Source organism: Glycine soja, chromosome 3 (assembly GCF_004193775.1).
Source record: "Glycine soja cultivar W05 chromosome 3, ASM419377v2, whole genome shotgun sequence".
Taxonomy (NCBI): domain Eukaryota; kingdom Viridiplantae; phylum Streptophyta; class Magnoliopsida; order Fabales; family Fabaceae; genus Glycine; species Glycine soja.
Window position 1 is genome coordinate 45087488 of NC_041004.1, and position 18281 is coordinate 45105768.

General features: G+C 35.3%; 3 protein-coding genes and 1 pseudogene across 4 annotated transcripts; 3 read left to right on the plus strand and 1 right to left on the minus strand.

Annotated features, from left to right (window-relative positions):
- Nucleotides 1-414: 414 nt before the first annotated feature.
- LOC114407530 lies at nt 415-3381 on the plus strand. Its single transcript, XM_028370662.1, has 2 exons — nt 415-2377; nt 2459-3381. Exons 1-2 carry the CDS (start codon nt 481-483, stop codon nt 2920-2922), a joined length of 2361 nt encoding a protein of 786 aa, XP_028226463.1. The 5' UTR covers nt 415-480; the 3' UTR covers nt 2923-3381.
- A 3709-nt stretch (nt 3382-7090) lies between these two features.
- Nucleotides 7091-10845, minus strand: LOC114407531 (chloroplast stem-loop binding protein of 41 kDa b, chloroplastic-like). Its single transcript, XM_028370663.1, has 10 exons — nt 10638-10845; nt 10221-10355; nt 9956-10042; nt 9729-9819; nt 9528-9582; nt 8806-8866; nt 8269-8490; nt 7827-7943; nt 7611-7700; nt 7091-7416 (listed from the first exon to the last, which is right to left on the minus strand). Exons 1-10 carry the CDS (start codon nt 10737-10739, stop codon nt 7240-7242), a joined length of 1137 nt encoding a protein of 378 aa, XP_028226464.1. The 5' UTR covers nt 10740-10845; the 3' UTR covers nt 7091-7239.
- Nucleotides 10846-11383: 538 nt separating this feature from the next.
- Nucleotides 11384-13895, plus strand: LOC114405328 (annotated as a pseudogene).
- A 973-nt stretch (nt 13896-14868) lies between these two features.
- LOC114407532 (AP-3 complex subunit mu-like) lies at nt 14869-18175 on the plus strand. Of its 2 annotated transcripts, none has more exons than XM_028370665.1 (9): nt 14869-14931; nt 15076-15141; nt 15279-15378; nt 15458-15568; nt 15651-15740; nt 15835-16082; nt 16963-17172; nt 17337-17544; nt 17677-18175. In XM_028370665.1, exons 1-9 carry the CDS (start codon nt 14897-14899, stop codon nt 17920-17922), a joined length of 1314 nt encoding a protein of 437 aa, XP_028226466.1. In that variant the 5' UTR covers nt 14869-14896; the 3' UTR covers nt 17923-18175. The 2 variants fall into 2 exon arrangements, with proteins under 2 accessions (XP_028226466.1, XP_028226465.1); XM_028370664.1 differs by having other exon boundaries at nt 14876-14934.
- The last annotated feature ends 106 nt before the right edge of the window (nt 18176-18281 follow it).

The following is an 18281-nucleotide window of genomic DNA, read 5'->3' on the forward strand; positions in this document are numbered from 1 at the left end:
CCATTCACGAATGCGGTGCATCGAACTGTTCACTCACATGTGTACACTAAATTACTCACATGCACTTAATGTTCTACCTAACTCTCCTACCTAACCGTCGTAACTAACTTTGCTGCCTAACCCTCCCATCTAACCTTCCGATCTAACTATCTTACCTAACCTTCCAATCTAACACTCTCACCTAACCCTCCCATCTAACCCTCGTAACTAACTCTCCCACCTAACCTTCCAATCTAACTCTCCCATCTAACCTTCCAATCTAACACTCCCACCTAACCCTCGTAACTAACTCTCCCAACCTAACCTTCCAATCTAACTCTCCCACCTAACATTACAATCTAACTCTGGTACTAAACTTTCTCAGCCTATATATAATATCACCATTTGACAACAACATATCACACACAACAATTTTCTCACAAAACAAAACTCGATTTGTAACTCTCACACCATTTCCACTCATATCCCATAAGCACCACCATGGCTCCACCTAAAGAAATTCCGACCCTCATTTACCACAGTGGTCACATTGTAGACGATCCAGTTCAAGGATCGATGTACCAATGTACGACCCCAATATTTTTTTACGCCAGTCGTTCTATTACGTTTACACAATTCATTCAAAAAATTAACAATCGTCTTTCTACTCGAGCAACTGAACAAGTTGCTCAATTGTTATTTCGTGTCCCTATTTCAATTCATCTCGGTCAGACAAGTTTTATTTCGGCTCAACTATTCGACAATGATGATCTTAGAGGCACGATGGAAACAATTATCCAGAATCCACAATTGAATTCTGCCGAATTCTATGCTGTTACTGAGCTTATTTCTCAACCACAACCATCGTCTCCACAACCCTCATGTCCACAACTACAACTACCGCCTCCACAACAGTTACCGTACAACAACATTGACCTCAATAATCCAGTATCTTCATACAACAACCTTGAATCACAAGACCCCTTTGACATTTATACTTCATACACACAAATATTATCCGAGAATGATTCCTTTTTTCATGGCCAACAAACCTCCTTTGACCAACAAAACCATCCTTCATCCCCCTTTACGCCACCTTCACAACTACCACAAACGCAAACATCAAACCGAGATGAACATCCCATTGCTAACGAAGATCCTATTATACGATTTCATCATGAAAACATGGATGATTTTACTGAGGATGAGGATCAACAATTCTTTGATCACATCAATCAGCAAAGCGATGACCAAAGTGATGACCAAACCGATGACGAGGGTGTTGGCAGACCAACGACACCTCCGTCACCTCCGTTGCAATATCAGCAACCTAGGTGTCCAGTAGACTTGAACTTTGACCACCTACCACACTATATTGATCGACCCCATTTTGTTCATCAGCAACACAATGTACAACCATCAGTCGGTGTACTCGAGGTTGGCATGACCTTCGATGACAAATCACAATGTATTCGAGCAATCAAAGAATACAACATCAGAAATCATTTTGATTGCAGAACAATTTACTCTGACCAAAGAAGGCTACACTTCGTATGCAAGTTACATGAAAATGGTTGTACATGGAGCTTGGGCGCATGCAATTCAAAGAGGCATAACAAATGGATTATCAAGAGTATCAGAGGTCATCACACTTGTCTCGTGCCGATGCTTACACAAGATCATTGCCAACTCGACAAACACGTCATAGCACAGATCATCCAACCAATTGCCAACACAAACCCAACTGTCTCCATCAAGACCTTGATTGCAGAGATTAAAACGTTCATGAATTATACCCCATCCTACAAGAAGACATGGTTAGCAAAGCAAAAAGCATTGGAGATGATTCATGGAAACTGGGAAGAATCATATGCCAAACTGCCAAAACTTTTCGGAGCTTTGCAATCTTGTGTTCCCGGGACTGTGGTCGCTGCTCAAACAGAATCCTTGTATGAGGGGGGAGAAATAGTACCGGGCAAAAGATTGTTTAAACGTGTCTTTTGGTCATTTGGTCCATGCATTAATGGTTTTGCATATTGCAAACCCATTGTACAAGTAGACGGTACATGGCTTTACGGAAAGTATACTGGCACACTGTTGATAGCTACCGCACAAGATGGAGCTAACCATATCTTCCCGATTGCCTATGCCATTGTAGAAGGGGAGACAACTTCAGCTTGGGGGTTTTTTCTAAAGAATTTGAGAAGACATGTTACTCCGCAAATTAACATTTCTCTTATTTCAGACCGACACCCCTCAATTATAAGTGCCTACAACAACCCAAGTAACTTATGGGTCCAGGACACATCCCATTTCTTTTGCCTGCGCCACATTGCACAAAACTTTCTTCGTGGTAACTCAAACTGCAAACATTTAAAGAAACCACTTATGTTGGCTGGTGAGAATCTATTTTATTTATTCGTTATAATTTTCTTTCAATCAAATTTTATAACATAATACATTGATTAAATATTTACAGGGTACGCATACACAGAGAAGATGCACTGGCGACATCTTGGGAATATTCGTGCGAATAAGCCAAGTGCAGCTGAATGGCTTGATCAATTACCCAAACAAAAATGGGTACAATGCTTTGATGAGGGGAAGCGTTGGGGACATATGACTACCAATTTGTCGGAGTCTGTTAATTCCATGTTCAAAAACACAAGACATTTGCCGGTGTCATCATTGGTTGAGGAGACCTATTTCAAGACCGCACAACTCTTTGCTAATAGAGGTCGACAAACTCAGGCAATGATCAACTCCGGCTCACAGTATTCTGAAGTCGTCTTCGATGCAATCAATAGTGGTCAACAAGAATCTAATACACACATTGTAAATGAATTCGACAGACACAATCACACTTTTATTATAACCGAGACTCAATCCCCACTTGAAACACCCAGACCACCTGGAAGGTTTAGAGTAATGTTACAATCCTAAAAGTGTGATTGTGGTGAATTTCAGGCTAAACATTTACCGTGTTCTCACGTCATGGCTGCCTGTAAATCTGTCAATGTTGATCCCATGACCTATGTGCCGATGATATTCACTTTACAACACATTTTGCACATCTACGACAACTCCTTTGGTTTATTGTCACACGAATCAATGTGGCAAGAATATGAAGGAGATCAGTGGGGTCCTGATCCAAGGAGAAAGAGGACTGTAAAGGGTCGTCCCGTTTCAACTCGCATTCCTACTGAGATGGACGAAGACGAAAATGAACGAGCAAGTAGAAAAAAATGTGGACTTTGCCGGCAACATGGTCATAGCAGAAATAATTGTCCTAATGTATCCTCATCTTAGTTTTTCCTTAGACAAATGTCATTGTTTAAATATTTTATTGATGACGTAGTATAATGTTCTTATATAAATAAATTGTTAAAAGCTTTAGTTTTATCATTTTTAATTAAATCTAAAAACATAAACAAACTAATTATATTTAGTAAAATAGTTAAATTAAAAATTTTAAAATTCAAATTATTATACAAAATAAATATTTACTAAAATAAATATATTATTATACAAAATTTAAATTTTAAAACATATATTCACCAAAAAATATCTTAAATAATTTAAATAATATAACAAAAACACTTAAATTTAATAATATCATTTTCTTAATAACAAAATTAAATTATAAAATAATATTACATAAATTAATTTAATAAATAACTAATTTTCAAATTATTTAAAAATAATTTTATATAATATAAAATTTAATTTTAATAATATAAAAACTTTTTTATAAAAAAAAAAAAAAAGAAGAAGAACAGAAGTCGGGGTGTGAGAACCCGACTTCCCTGAAGTTTGCCCAAACAGGTGTACTTTGGGAATAAATACCCAAAGTAGTGTATTTTGGGAAAAGAATAGAGAGAGAGTGTGTACTTTGGTAAAAAAAATCCTGCAAGTCCACGCATACTATGAGTTTTCCCAGTAACGGTGTTTCTCTCGATCAACTATTTCGACCATTTCCTCTCTCGATGCTCTCTTCCGACGTTGGTTAAACATCTTCAAGTGCCTCCTCTGCCTCTGCCCGAAACAAGGGAGTGTTTTCGCACATGTACTTCTCACTGTCAAGGTAGTTTCACACTTGTAACTTTTCATATTCTTTCTTTTTGTTTCGGCTTCTTTACATATTCTATGAAAATAATAATTTTTATTCATAAGAAACAATTCTTTATATAAGAAATTCATAGTCTGTTAAAGAAATCAAATTTGTCATGTCACTATGCTTCAACACCGAAAAATTTACAAGAGACCATTTCTTAACCTAAAAAACCATGGAAACACCTCCGATTAGAGATGCTCTTAATCAACATCTTAGGTGAAATGGGATCCACAATTACACTGAGGCCACGTCAATGTTCACTCCACATGGCAACTCCTTTACCCCACATTATTTTCTTTTTTAATCACTATTAATTACGTATGCTTTATTTTTTGTGGGGTCCATAAAATCCATTGCGTGTCTAGCATCCATTATGTTTCTCTACGGTGGGACATGTGTCAGCATTAGCTTGATGGGGTGCCCTAATAGAGCCACGTGGTGATTAGTGTACCACGTTGGACCAACAGTGGCTCGGCGCATAGGCGTTTTTTCTGGTTTGGTTATAGTTGGTCTAAAAGCGAGACACGCTCAAATATAATTAGTTCGTCATCGTACACTTAACCCATTTTTTTAGGATAATGAAGTGAAATATAACATTAATCTATTCTTCTGTAAAAAAAAAAAAATTAGGATAATGTTTATGAACTTTTCGCCCCAACCGACCATTAAAATATTTGGATATCTATGGTTTGGTTTTTGTGCTAAAAATAAAAAGTCTACCATTTTTTCGGTTTTCCTCTTGTGAGTTTAGATGGTATGGTTAAGTTGGACCAACAGGATAACTATAATTGGCTTCGTAAAATTTACTGGTTAGAAGGCAAAAGAATTTGACTAACCGGACATATGCGTTTGGGAATATTCCGTTGTCTTCATGATTTTTAATTACTTTCTATTTCTTTCTCATACACAAGCAATCAATAATACATTCCCAGAAGTTTCGTGGAGTTTTCTTCTTTTATTTCCTTTGTTTTTGGGAGCTTTACGGCCCCACTTGTACTTTTCCATGATCTTGGAGTGATTTAGGGTAATTAAAACAATATTTTCTTTGTTCTCTTTATAATATGATTACTTTGTTTTGGTCATGATCCGTGATGTAATGACTGAAATCTAATTTACGTATAAAAAATTAAAACAAATTAAATCAATTTTACATATGATAATAAACTTTCTACATGTAAACATTCATTAGTTGATAAGATGAATATTAAAAATTCATATTAATGTCTATTAATTTGACATAAATAATTCAACACTTTAATTCATTGATAAGATGAATATTTAAAGTTGTTGGTTTCAAACTTGAATAATAATCGATGAGTGATTTTCTTATTGGTGTCGTGGTTGACTTAAGAAATGAATTATATTTCTTGATTGAATTTCTAGTTATCTCCAAAAACTTCCTAGTAGTCGCGAACTGAAATTCGACCAAGAGAGTAGGGTTAAATTCAAGACTAAAAAGTCTTTTGACAGCTTTTAGGAACTTTTTTACTGACAAATTTCTATATATTCAAAAAAAAAATAATTTCAAAAACACAAACACTTATATCTTCTATCCAAACCTATCTTTAGTTATACTATTCGTATGGAATTAAAATTAAAGAAAGTGTTATAATGACCAAAAACCGGAACGAAAGTGATAAATAAAATTGTAAATGAAGTATAGTACTGGAAAATGCCTCTAGCTGCTCCATGTTCGAATCTTCAGCACATGGTTGGGCTTGGTTCAAATTTGGGTCGTTTTGGGGCTCACTTGCATTGGGCCCATGTCACGCCGGCGATTCATGCGGCGGTGAGAGTGGCATGCGATGGCCGTGAAAGGCGATGTCGTTGTTGTGGGCGCGACGGAGGGGAAGAATTGCACGGTGGTGAAGACGGAATAACGGAAAGGTTAGTGGATGGGTAGCGGATTCGCGATTTGATTTTCGCGGTGGTAGTTCAGAGAGGGTTTGTCTATAGTGACGTGGCGCGCCGGTGGCTCACTAACTACAGACTAGGTCCTCTTTTTTTCCCTCAATTTCGTGCCTTTCAATTCTCTTCCTTTTGCTAATGGAATAGTTCTCTTACACCAACAATCCTGGTTTTGCCAAATTTTGTTACTTTTGCATGATGGGTGTTTGTTAACATTGTTTTGTTGTGAAAGTTTCAATCTTTTTTGGTTTTGGGTTGGTGGGTTCTGGAGGTTTGGTATCATGTGGTGGGGGTGTGTTAAGCTACTTTGGATTTATGGGGTTTTACAGTGAATTTTGTTGTTTTATTTTAATTTTTATGGTTTTAGGTTGATGGGGTTTTGCAACTTTGGTGTCACCTGGTGAGGGAAATTGAGATGAAGCATGATAAGTTGATTTCGTTTCAAGAGGTTGCACGGTAAAATTTCAGACAAAATTGGGATGGTAGAAGATGAGGGAGAAAGAATGAGAAGGGAGAAGAGGAGGAGGACGACAAAATAAAAATATGCTTTTTAGCTTCCAATACTCTTATTTCATAAAGGACCAAAGTAAAAGATAAATGATTAAATTAAAAAAAAAAAAACTAAATAGATCATTTAATTTTTTTTTAAAATAAAATAAAAGGGAGGATACCAAGATAATGTAAGTTAAATATTTCTCAAGAATGAAGCATAATTTACGCAAAAAAAAACTTTAATTTGAATATGACGAAATACTAGATGGCTGAAATGGCTTTTTTAAGGTGACAGAAGCAGCAAGTAGCAGCCCGTGGTATACTTGCAAAGCTTGAGCTTAAGATAATTTTTGGTAAATATGAGTGTTTTATGAGATAGGTTAGATCTTCAGATTCTACTTATAAATGAATTTGCCAATTATATGTAGTAGTGGAGTGTGTATAATCAATAATGAACAGAGTGGCTGAGGATTGTGGATAGTATGGGGCAACGATGCATTGCAGATGGATGAGTTCCTTAATTAAGCAACCGTTCAAATGTGGAATTTTATTATTTAATTTGTTTGAATCCACTGCCCATTTTCCATCATAGCATAATGAATAGAAGACAAAACCAATATCCATTATTTTTTGTTGAAAAAAATACTGAACGAAAAGCTCATGAATATTTCACGACTTCATAATGTAGCAAATCCGAACAGCTTTTCTAAATACAAGTGAAATACTTAAAATTGAAATAGAAAAGTTTATACGCTAACAAGACTCTTGCCAAGAATTATGTCATCTGTTGAGAAATCAGCCTCTTTCCGATATGTTCCTCTACCAAAGTCCAGGTTGTACGAGTCTGCTAGACCCTCTACAAGTCCAAATTCAGGTTCCAATCCAAGCACGCTCTTTGCTTTCTCAACTGATGCAAAGAAATGCTGCACAATAATGAAAATTAAATATCATTATTTCGCCAATGTAAAAAGAACTCGCCACTCAGTTTTTACTTTTGTTAATATGTTTCTACTTTCAGTATATCATTAGACTATATAATTATGTCAATTTTTAATAAACTATACAAGTTACAAACACTTTTCATATTGTATCTGATTTGTGTGGTTGTTTTTATCACCTGGTCACGGAATGGAAATGATTTCTTTTTCCCAAAATCAAAATCTTTAGGGTTGTAGTGAATGATCTCTGGCTCTGGGAACCCACCAGCCTGGAAAATGCCAAAATAAACAAAAATTACAATACATGTATCAAATTTAATTGCTTGACATATTAAGGCATTTTCCTTCTGCTTTCTATTGGTCACCTTAAATATGACATGGCATGAATGACTTACCTTAGCACATGCTCTTGCTAATCCATCAAATGTGACATACTTATCTCCCGAGATGTTGAATACTTCCTTGCTGGCCTTCTCATTACCAAGAACCTGGATAAAAGCTTTTGCCAAATCCTGTCACAATTGAACAATATTTTAGCCAAAAATCACAAAATTCAATAAATTTACTTACTGTCTTATCAATTCCATTTATAGGAAATCATTTATTAATCTTCAAAAGCTTCCAAAAAGGCAAGCAATTAAAATTTCTTGCTGATTAATAAGTAACAGCAAGAAGAAAGGTAGCTTTGAATCAAATATTTCTGCATCTAAGTCCTCAAATTACAAGATGCATGGAACATGATAGATTAGTAGGCATGAATATATACATTGATACATAACTCTGGTAGAAAAATGAATATGATCCGGCTAAAGAAGAGTAACATTGCAAATTTCATACCTTAACATGACCAAGTTGGGTTATCTGTATTCCTGAGCCGGGGATAGGAATTGGGCGTCCCGCTTTCAATCTATGGAAGAACCACTCTTCAACAGGGTTGTAGTTCAAGGGTCCATAGATGTAGACTGGCCTTATAGATGTCCAATTAACACCCCTTGCTTGTAGCAAACTCTCTGTCTCAAGCTTTCCCTTGTGTCTGCTCTTAGGATCAACTGCATCAGTCTATCACCAAGAAGCAGGAAGTTAAAAGAAAAGGGAAGTTAGTTAATTATATAGGAAAGTGATAAAATTTTAGAAAGGACATATTCATGTGCATAAAATTAAGTTTGAACGGTGCACCCTTCCCTTCAGTGCAACTATCTAAAGGCTTAAATAAGACACTCCTATCACAATATTATGTTTAATGACTTAAATCATACTACTCAGCCCAAGGGAAATCTCTTGCAAGCACCATAGAGTAATTTTGTGAAATTTTTTTACAAAAGTGGCATAACTCTGAAATCACAGGAAAATAGGCCTGATAAAATGTAAACTGACCTCTGCGTGAGGTAATAGATCAGATTTGAGATAGACACCGGCAGAAGAGCAGTAAATAAACCTGACATTGGGAAAATTATAAACAAGATGAAGATTAAAGGCATACTACAAAATATTACCAGAGACTTTTTCTTTGTATGTTATTAAAATTGTATAATTTAAGTATTTGTGAAGCTAAGATGTTCCATATTTTATGTTTCAGAAGTCTTCCCTTTTTAAATGAAAGATTTAATCTATAATCTTTTTTTTTTTTTATTAAAACATCAATCGTCATACAGTTTCTGACTAATCTTACCCTTGCTACCATTGACTATAATTCCTCTTTGACTTTGAAAACAAAAGCCAATTCAATTTTACATTGATCTTCATCTATACGCCTAAAGTCTAAGCCATCATATCTAATTAATAGCGAATTCCAACATCTACATATCAAAGCAAATGAAGGGTAGGACATAACAGTTGATAGGTTCATCTAGATTTCAAGTACTATCATGTTGAACCAAGAATTAGAGAACTTTATAAATTATCCCTGTTACAAATGATTTTCTAAATTGAATGTTAATTATAATAAATGAGAACTGTGTGATGATTTTTTAAAATGTAATCAAATTCATTCTTAACTTCAACTGACTATATAACTCATTAATGAATTGAACAATGACAATTTGCTTGTATTTTTTAGCTGATTATTAAATATATCAAAGACAGATTTGGCAGCTTACTGCTCCAGATTAGGCAGAGCATCCAGTATGGGTTCAACTTCATCTGCCTCGCGTCCTGAAACATATGCCCAAATAATTTATTTGAATCTGAAGAGAGATATGTTATGAAAAATCATGATTGAACCCGAAGAGTAACATGTATTATGAAATTATTGGTGAAAAATAAGCACAGAAGGTGTGAGCAAGTAGGAATTTGCACACCATTTATGTCATAAACAACATCAAATCCCTCTGCTGAGAGACTGGATTTTACAAAGTCGAAGTCCTTCCTGTCTCCTTTCAAATGCAAGATCTGGGAAATTAAAAATACTACACTAAGTAAATGTTCCGGGTATAAGAGTAACAAAGATGAAAAGCCATGCATTCACATCATGGATTGCAAGAAGGTTAGTCCAATTTTTAGTTGTTCACATTTACAATTAGCATACCTTGGAAGAAAAATCAGCATAATCACTGTCTGATTCACCTGGCAACTGTTGAGTGACAGGCGCTTTACCTCTTGTGAATAAAGTCACCTGCCAAATTCATATGTTTTATCATCAAAATTTTGAAACTATATAAAATATCCAAACATAGGTATAAAAGATTTTTTAAAATATCATTCCTAAGAAAAATATTCTTGGAGGAATGAAAAATCATTCCCCAGAACAAACACAGGCGTACCAGAGTTAGTGTGAAATAGGTAAGTCATACCTGGTGACCCTCTTTGACAAGGAGCCTAGACAAAAACACACCAATAAACCTGGTGCCTCCCATTATTAGGATTTTCTTGGTGCTCGATGCGGAGACGTAGAAAGACCCTTTTGGATGGCATTGCTTTCTCTTGAACTGTACCCAAAATAAGCATGTTAGGAGTTAGGCACGAATATATGATCTTCATTTATCAATTATCACTTGGATGCATAATTTTTTGTTGTTAACTAAGTTTGTGAAGCATATAGTTCAATTCAATTCAATTCAATTCATTTAACTGAACAGGACAAAGGCAAATACAAGAATTGTTCAAGTGAGATTACCAACCAAGTACTAGTAATAAATACATGAACATAGAATGTTGTTCACCATCTACTGCTAAATGAATGAAATGAGAGTGATGATGATGATGAGGACCTGAAGTTGAGTTTGAAGTCTGGTTCCACTGAAGTCAGAAAGAGAGGAAGCTAAGGTAGAGAAAGATAGTTGGTTCTGTTGGAGTGCCACCACTCTTGCCATGTTTCGTTTCCACACAGTGCAGTGTTGCTCTGTGTGTGTGGACTTTAATGAGTATGGTATGGGGCTGAAATTTGAAGTGGCTTTTCTTTCCCTCACCCAACTAAACTAACTAACTCCCCACCTCTTCTTTGCTTATGATAAGAAAACGACCCACCTCCATCCACAGCCTCTCATTTCCCTCCCTCTCTAACATTCATTCATTTTTATTTTTTTTTGTTTATTAATCCATTCATTCTTTTATAAGATAAAATTCCACCACTTATACTATTGCTCACCTCTACTCATGTGACGTGAATGTAACTGGAAACACTTGTGCCTATGCAAGAAAATTTTTCTGATTGAGATTCCTAGCCAAGAACAACACAAACCAAAGACAAGACCAAATCATAATAAATTAGTCATTAGTACAATAGCTTTCGGGTCTGGTAAGTGAAAAACAGACTAAACATTTATAGGTGGGCCCGGCCCATATATAATGAAATCAAGAAAAATATAAATCGGGCCTTGCTATATATACTGTCCTTTTTACTCTTCGCACTGTCTGTTCTTTTGACGAAAAAATCCCTCACAAAATGAATCTTTTTTTCTTTTTAAAAAAAATATTAAGGGAAAGTCATTTTTGTCAAAAAAAAATTAAAGCGGACATGCCTCATAAAAATGGGCTAGCAATATGCATGGCCCATTTCGTTGGTTTGTTCGTATTATTGTTCCCTTTGTTTAGATTGTTAATTCATCAAATTGTACTCTGTACGTGAAAACTATGACAATCCAAATACTTGCTTCTTTCATGTTCTCTTCAAGGTTCAGTTTAATTTATTGCACTGTTTGAATATCTCGTATCATTCTCTATTTGCCAATTCTTTATTCTTATAAGTAACGTTTTTCAGTTTTTGTGTCTGGCAGGCTGCGGCTTTGTCATTTTACATTCTCTCCGCCCTCTTTATTGATAACTTTGTCATCATTTTTGTGATGACTGTCCTTCTTGCCGCTCTTGATTTTTGGTTAGTGAAGAATGCGAGTGGGAGAATTTTAGTTGGTTTGAGGTGGTGGAATTAAATCAATGATCTGGGTGAGAGTGTTTGGAAATTTGAGTGTCTTGATCAGCAGGTGTGAATTGCTTCTTTTGCTCAGTTGCAACTTGCATGTTGTTATCTTACTTTTTAAATAATCAATTATTAACTCTCTGTCTTGTAATGTCTCTTCTGAGTTGCATAAGATTGCAATCCAAATGCTATGAAGGTACTTGCATCTTACATATGTTGTTTGTTTTTCCTCCAGTCATTCGCCCGGATGAACAAGAAAGATTCATGGCTTTTCTGGTGAACGCTTTACCTTACAGTAAGAAAACATCGATTGGTTACACATTAGAGCATGTGATGGCATTCCAGTTTTTTCTTAATATCCTTTGAATATGCATGATATTTTTCGGAAAATCAAAAGAGGGGGGAGGGGGAGGTAGGACATAGAATCATTGGGTTCTGCCATTGCTTACATTTTGTATAACCCCTCACCAAAAAGTACGGTCTCTGGTAAATAATTTTTTTTGTGTATTCTTTTATAGGCAGTTGCATGGACTATGCTGGCAATATTCTCACTCATAAGGCTTCAAGCTGATTACCTCCTAGTTGTTGGAGTTTGTTTGACCCTCAGTATTGCAAATATTGTTGGTTTTACCAAATGCCAAATAGGTACTTTAGTTTGTTGATGGTCTTGAAATCATATCTTCTGAAATTGCTAATAATATTGGTTTAAGGTGGGGTCTATTGCTGGAAATAAAGAGATACTGAAGTTTTCAGCTCCAAGTGAGGACTTGCTCACTCTAATTTACCACCATTCTCCCAACATAAATTAATTCATTATATTATTAACATACAAATAATATGTCATCTTCAAGAGTTGAAATCGGAGCAAATTATCTGATAGCATCGGTTTCTCATATGGGGATTCTATGCAATACGTGTTTAGAGTTCATTGTTCATTGTGATGGGCGATATTAGGCCTCAACTCTTGTGGTTGGGTCACGATATCCAGGTCAAAGCAGTAGATGCCACTATACCTTTGTAGGATATTATGATTATTGATGCATTTTAAACTGCATTCTTGTATTTGTTGCTTTCAAATTACAACCTGTAAATTGGGGTTTTTTGGGTTAACAGGGTTATTATAAGACCATAAATATGCTCTCAGTCTATATTGATCCCTAATCAAAGATATTCTTGTCATTTTCATTGTTAACCTAGTAGAAATGGTTGTACACTTGCACTGACAATGGTTACATAAAAAGGAAAATTGTTTGGCCTGATTATGCAAATGTGAAAAGGGAAGACTAAAGGAATACCTCGCATTTTTTTTTTTTGTGGGGATAAACTTTGGGTTCTGTATTTATTTTCATCTGTTACATCCTCTGCATCGCACACCATGAAAACATTTCATTTCAATTGATGTGGCCATGTGCATATGCATGAAACATACACGCCTTGGGAGTTCCTCTAAGCCTAGTTTCATCTCACATCCTGGATTTAAATGAACTGTCCCCAATTCATATCCCCTTCCTAGTTCCCCCAATAGAAAAATGGCATACGTAGTTAAATGAAAGAGTTGCATTCTCTCTCCTGTTTGTCTGAGGTATCATTTTTCTTTTAACAGAACAAGGGGGACATACACGAGACCAGTTGGTTTTATGTTCTACACAAATTTTCCTTTTTGTCTGGCAATCTTTTGTATTTATTCAATGGACAAACATCATGCAATGGATAACGCTGCTTAGTTATTTTCAGATACGAAGAAGCCGATTCAACAATTTGCCTCTCAAACAATTGCCTCACAGGTCTCATCTACATTCAGTGTTGTCTGAGGAATCTACTACTTCTACATCAGCTGGAGAAGAAAACACTACAAAGGATATACCTATCCTACATACGTAGAAAGTCTTGAGAAAGTTTTTATTTCATGAGATATATGGATTAAGCGAACTCCCTATTCTAGTATTTCTCCAAGGAAAAGTCTATTAGACTAGTTAGAGTAAGAGGCGAGGAGAGGTAGCCCTCGCCCAGTTCTTCAATCAACTAGGTGGCCAGAGTATGAGGCACCACCGCACTACATTCAAAATTTTGTACCTTACAAAGTAATGGCTTGAGTAAGACTATTATTCTCAAATTACACGGTACAATACTTACTTTGTTAAGTGTAAATCATGCTTTTTCTTTGTTACTTTTGTTAAGATTGAAGGTTTAAGAAATCACACTATCCTGTTTCTGTATCCACTCTACCATTTTGCATATGTTTACTGCTTACGAGCTGCTTATACTATGATACTGATACGTGGAAATGGTGGATAACGATTGGCTCATTGACCAATATATATGTAAAACTAATAATCAAACGATTTCGACAATTAGTTTACTTGAAGCAGAAACAATGTTCGTATTCATCTTGAGGAGGAGATTAGATAACTCGTCCTTTTTCTCCAAAATCCATTTTCAAACAATGATTCATTAAATTCACTAAAAACATGCACACGAGTTCATGATATTTCTTAATCCTTACGTGCATAGAGGGAAAAATACTCCTACTAGTGTATATTAAACCCTTGTGCATGTGTACAAAAAATCCTTCAACTCGGAGTCAACATGAACAATATGCTGAATTCAGGGAGTAAAGAGTTTCAAAACATATGTACATAACCAATATTTCGAGAGAATTTCTTAAACCACATTCGGAATAGCTATTTAATTTTTTTCTGTTCATGATTCGGTTGCCTGGTTGCTACCCCTTTGAAATTATAGGGAAAAAAATGTAAGATATTCTCTGTTATGCTTAGAGTTTAAGTTCTTGTTGGAAAATCAATTCTTCCACTTTTAAATAAAAATATATTTATAATTAGAATTAATTTAAAAATATCTCAATTACATTGAATGATTTAAAATTAATTTTTTTTATCAAATCAGAGCAAATATATTTTTATTAGAGAAAAAAGATTATGACAGGAAAAAAAAAATTACACGGCATCAAATATATGATAAGTTTATTATTTTTTGAAATAATTATCTTAAATAATTTAAATACGTCGGTGCATATTATAAGAAAAAATATATATTGTATTATTATAATTATGTATAATTTGTTTTATTAAACTTTCACTTGTTTTTGGATGGGCAATGATCAGTGGTGTCTCAAGGACGAGGAAACTAAGGTAGCTTGTATCGAGCTTTGTGAATTGATGATTTGATGGAAATGGAAATTCCTTGATGACATACTTTCCCAAACCTTATTAGCTAACTATTCTATTCAATTATTAATATCATCACTTTCTCCCTTCCCTTCCCTTCTTTCTCAGCTTTGATTTAGAGAGACAAAGAGAGCGAAAGATGTTGCAGTGCATTTTTCTTCTGTCAGATTCCGGGTAAGATTCACGCATTCCCTTACTCTGTCTAGGTTATTCAATTTTCAAATGAATTTCATCCCAATTTACTCAACTTGCGATTCAATTCCCAATTTCCAATTTGAATTTTCATTGACTCTGAAAATTGGATTCCTCAGAGAGGTAATGCTAGAGAAACAGCTTAGTGGGCACCGCGTAGATCGCTCCATATGTGCCTGGTTCTGGGACCAAGCCATTTCTCAACCTGATTCCTTCAAGGTTTTCATTTTCATCCCTAAAAATTTCATTTTTCTCTACCTTTTACTTTTATTCACCTTATTCTATTCTCTGTGTATAGCAACAACCAGTTATTGCTTCTCCTACCCATTATCTATTCCAAGTTTTTCGCGAGGGAATCACCTTTTTGGCCTGCACTCAAGTCGAAATGCCGCCATTGATGGCCATTGAGGTATGTATGTTCCCAGTTATAATTGCAACTCATACACCAACGCTACTGTGTTTGTTTGTTTTTTTAACCATCTGATTTTTAGTTCCTTTGTAGGGTAGCTGATGTTCTCAATGATTATCTTGGGGGGTTGAATGAAGACTTGATCAAAGACAACTTTATCATTGTATATGAGGTATTAAGAGTTGCTAAAGTGTTGTTTTGAGTTTTTGCCCCCATTGATTTGTTGTTTAGAGGCAAAGTTTAACTGTGTTGTTTTTGTATTGTAGCTGCTGGATGAGATGATAGACAATGGCTTCCCTCTAACTACGGAACCTAATATCCTGCAAGAGATGATAGCTCCACCGAATATTGTTAGCAAAGTCTTGAGTGTTGTGACTGGCAGCAGCTCCAATGTGAGTGACACCCTTCCAGGTGCTACTGCGTCTCTTGTTCCCTGGAGAACGGCAGACACAAAGTATGCCAACAATGAAGTTTATGTAGATCTTGTTGAAGAAATGGATGCAACAATAAACAGGTCTATCTGCTCCAATTGTTGTCTTTCACTTCTTAACATTGATAATTTTATGGGTGATTTGTTTATCTTTTTTTTATTATGGTCCTATTGATTAGTTATTTTGGCAAACTTGGAAAGTTAAAGACTTCAAACTTTGAATCTAAGACTACATGCAAAAGAAATAATTATGCCTTGTACTTGTTTACCTTTAAAGAATAAATTATTACTATAATTCATTAATGTTGAAAACTTATTGGTGGGATAGGCTACTGCAACTTAGTAGTGTAGTTTTCTTTTTCTCCCCTCATCTGGGTTGGCACTTACTCAATCTTCTTTTACCGGATTAGAGTTCATTGTTTCATTGCTTAACTTGCAAACTGAATATTCCTTGAAATAATACTATGACAGAATGAATAAGCATTTGAGGTTGTAGCTCTGCAAAGCTTGAAATCTTATACAGACAGATGCACTTGTGTGGGAACACACACCACATATTACATTTCCGATAAAACATTTTAGGCAAAGCTGCTAGATTAAATCATTCATTATGCTTAATGAATAGCTAGTTATCTGGCAGAGAAATGATCAAAGGGCAGTGGATAACTCAAATTGATATACTTTTTAAAATTATCTGATCTCCATTTCTAACAAATAAAGGAGTGGATGAAACAGAGATCTTTCGATCCTTTTTCATCCTTTTATTCCCTCTCCATTTACCTCCTTAGCCTTTTGCAAGCTTTGTGAACAGGATATTACTGATTCCTGGAAGCTTGAACTTGTGGAACTTTATATGGCTGAACTTTTTCAATGATCTTGAAACTCCTGCATAGTAGTTGGTATCTTATGCACGATTTCTTTCAGCTTCTTTTATACTCACTGCTAAAAAATTCTTTTGATTCAGGGATGGAGTTCTGGTGAAATGTGAGATCAATGGTGAGGTTCAAGTGAATTCCCATATCACAGGTCTTCCTGATTTGACTCTTTCATTTGCAAATCCTTCAATCCTTGATGATGTGAGGTTCCATCCCTGTGTTAGATATCGGCCCTGGGAATCCAATCAAATTCTTTCATTCGTGCCTCCTGATGGACGATTTAAGCTTATGAGTTACAGGTGCAGTGTCCAGCTTTTTGTTGATGTCTGAATTAGGATTTGAAACCTTCATTTGAGAAGTCAGTTTATATAAAGATATAATTGTGTGTTGAGTTTTATTCAATAGTATTCCCAATTTTTTATTTCACTAAAAGTTCGAACGTTTCACTTTTTTTTTTATTCAGAGTTGGAAAATTGAAGAACACCCCGATATATGTTAAGCCACAATTCACTTCAGATGGTGGAAGATGCCGTGTTAGTGTATTGGTTGGCATAAGAAATGATCCTGGAAAGACAATTGATAGTGTTACTGTGCAGTTTCAACTTCCTTCTTGCATCTTATCAGCTGATCTGAGTTCAAATTATGGAATAGTAAACATCCTTGCTAACAAGGTATCTAATAAGCACCAATATCTCTTTTTCTTTTCCTTTTTATCTACTGTAGAAACCAGGAAGTCTAAATAGTCAGATCTTCTTTGTACTGCTTTTGCGATGTAATGTGAAGTGTTTTTTTGTTTCTATCAGATATGCTCTTGGTCCATTGGTCGGATCCCAAAGGATAAGGCCCCTTCAATGTCGGGAACATTGGTGCTGGAGACTGGATTGGAGCGTCTTCATGTCTTTCCCACATTTCAAGTGGGTTTTAGGATTATGGGTGTTGCCCTCTCTGGTCTGCAAATAGATAAACTAGATCTAAAGACCGTACCTTACCGTTTTTATAAAGGTTTTCGAGCTCTTACTCGGGCAGGGGAATTTGAAGTCAGGTCATAATTTTGTATTTACCATTGAGTGATCTAAGACTTGTAATGATTCTGGACATGAAATTTTGTTGCATGTACCCGGCTAGTTTCATTGTAAAGAGTTGATAGTGTTCTCTTCAGATTTCAAATTATTTTATTTTTAGTAGTGAAATTTGTCTCGGCTATTTCTGGATTTATGAGAGAATCGCACGAGTTGTATTTTGAATCTGATTTCTTTCATTAACGGTTGATATTGTTGAGAATGAATTGTCGTTTTTTAATGATGAGTGATCCCCACTGCTTTATTTTATCCAAAAATATACTTTGCATGTAGGCTAGATTTTAGTTATGAAGCATTATCATTGGAGTATCTAATACAAAATGGAATTT

Excerpts from the sequence above, each read along its gene's own strand:
- LOC114407531 (XM_028370663.1), bottom strand. The coding sequence starts at position 10,739 with ATGGCAAGAGTGGTGGCACTCCAACAGAACCAACTATCTTTCTCTACC. Across the intron at positions 9,583-9,728 it reads TGTTGTTTATGACATAAATG|GACGCGAGGCAGATGAAGTT; the intron begins GTGTGCAAATTC and ends CATATGTTTCAG. Across the intron at positions 7,701-7,826 it reads TAGCAAGAGCATGTGCTAAG|GCTGGTGGGTTCCCAGAGCC; the intron begins GTAAGTCATTCA and ends GGCATTTTCCAG.
- LOC114407532 (XM_028370664.1), top strand. The coding sequence starts at position 14,897 with ATGATCAGTGGTGTCTCAAGGACGAGGAAACTAAGGTA. Across the intron at positions 14,935-15,075 it reads AGGACGAGGAAACTAAGGTA|CTTTGATTTAGAGAGACAAA; the intron begins GCTTGTATCGAG and ends CTTCTTTCTCAG. Across the intron at positions 16,083-16,962 it reads ATGGATGCAACAATAAACAG|GGATGGAGTTCTGGTGAAAT; the intron begins GTCTATCTGCTC and ends CTTTTGATTCAG.
- LOC114407530 (XM_028370662.1), top strand. The coding sequence starts at position 481 with ATGGCTCCACCTAAAGAAATTCCGACCCTCATTTACCACAGTGGTCAC. Across the intron at positions 2,378-2,458 it reads GAAACCACTTATGTTGGCTG|GGTACGCATACACAGAGAAG; the intron begins GTGAGAATCTAT and ends AAATATTTACAG.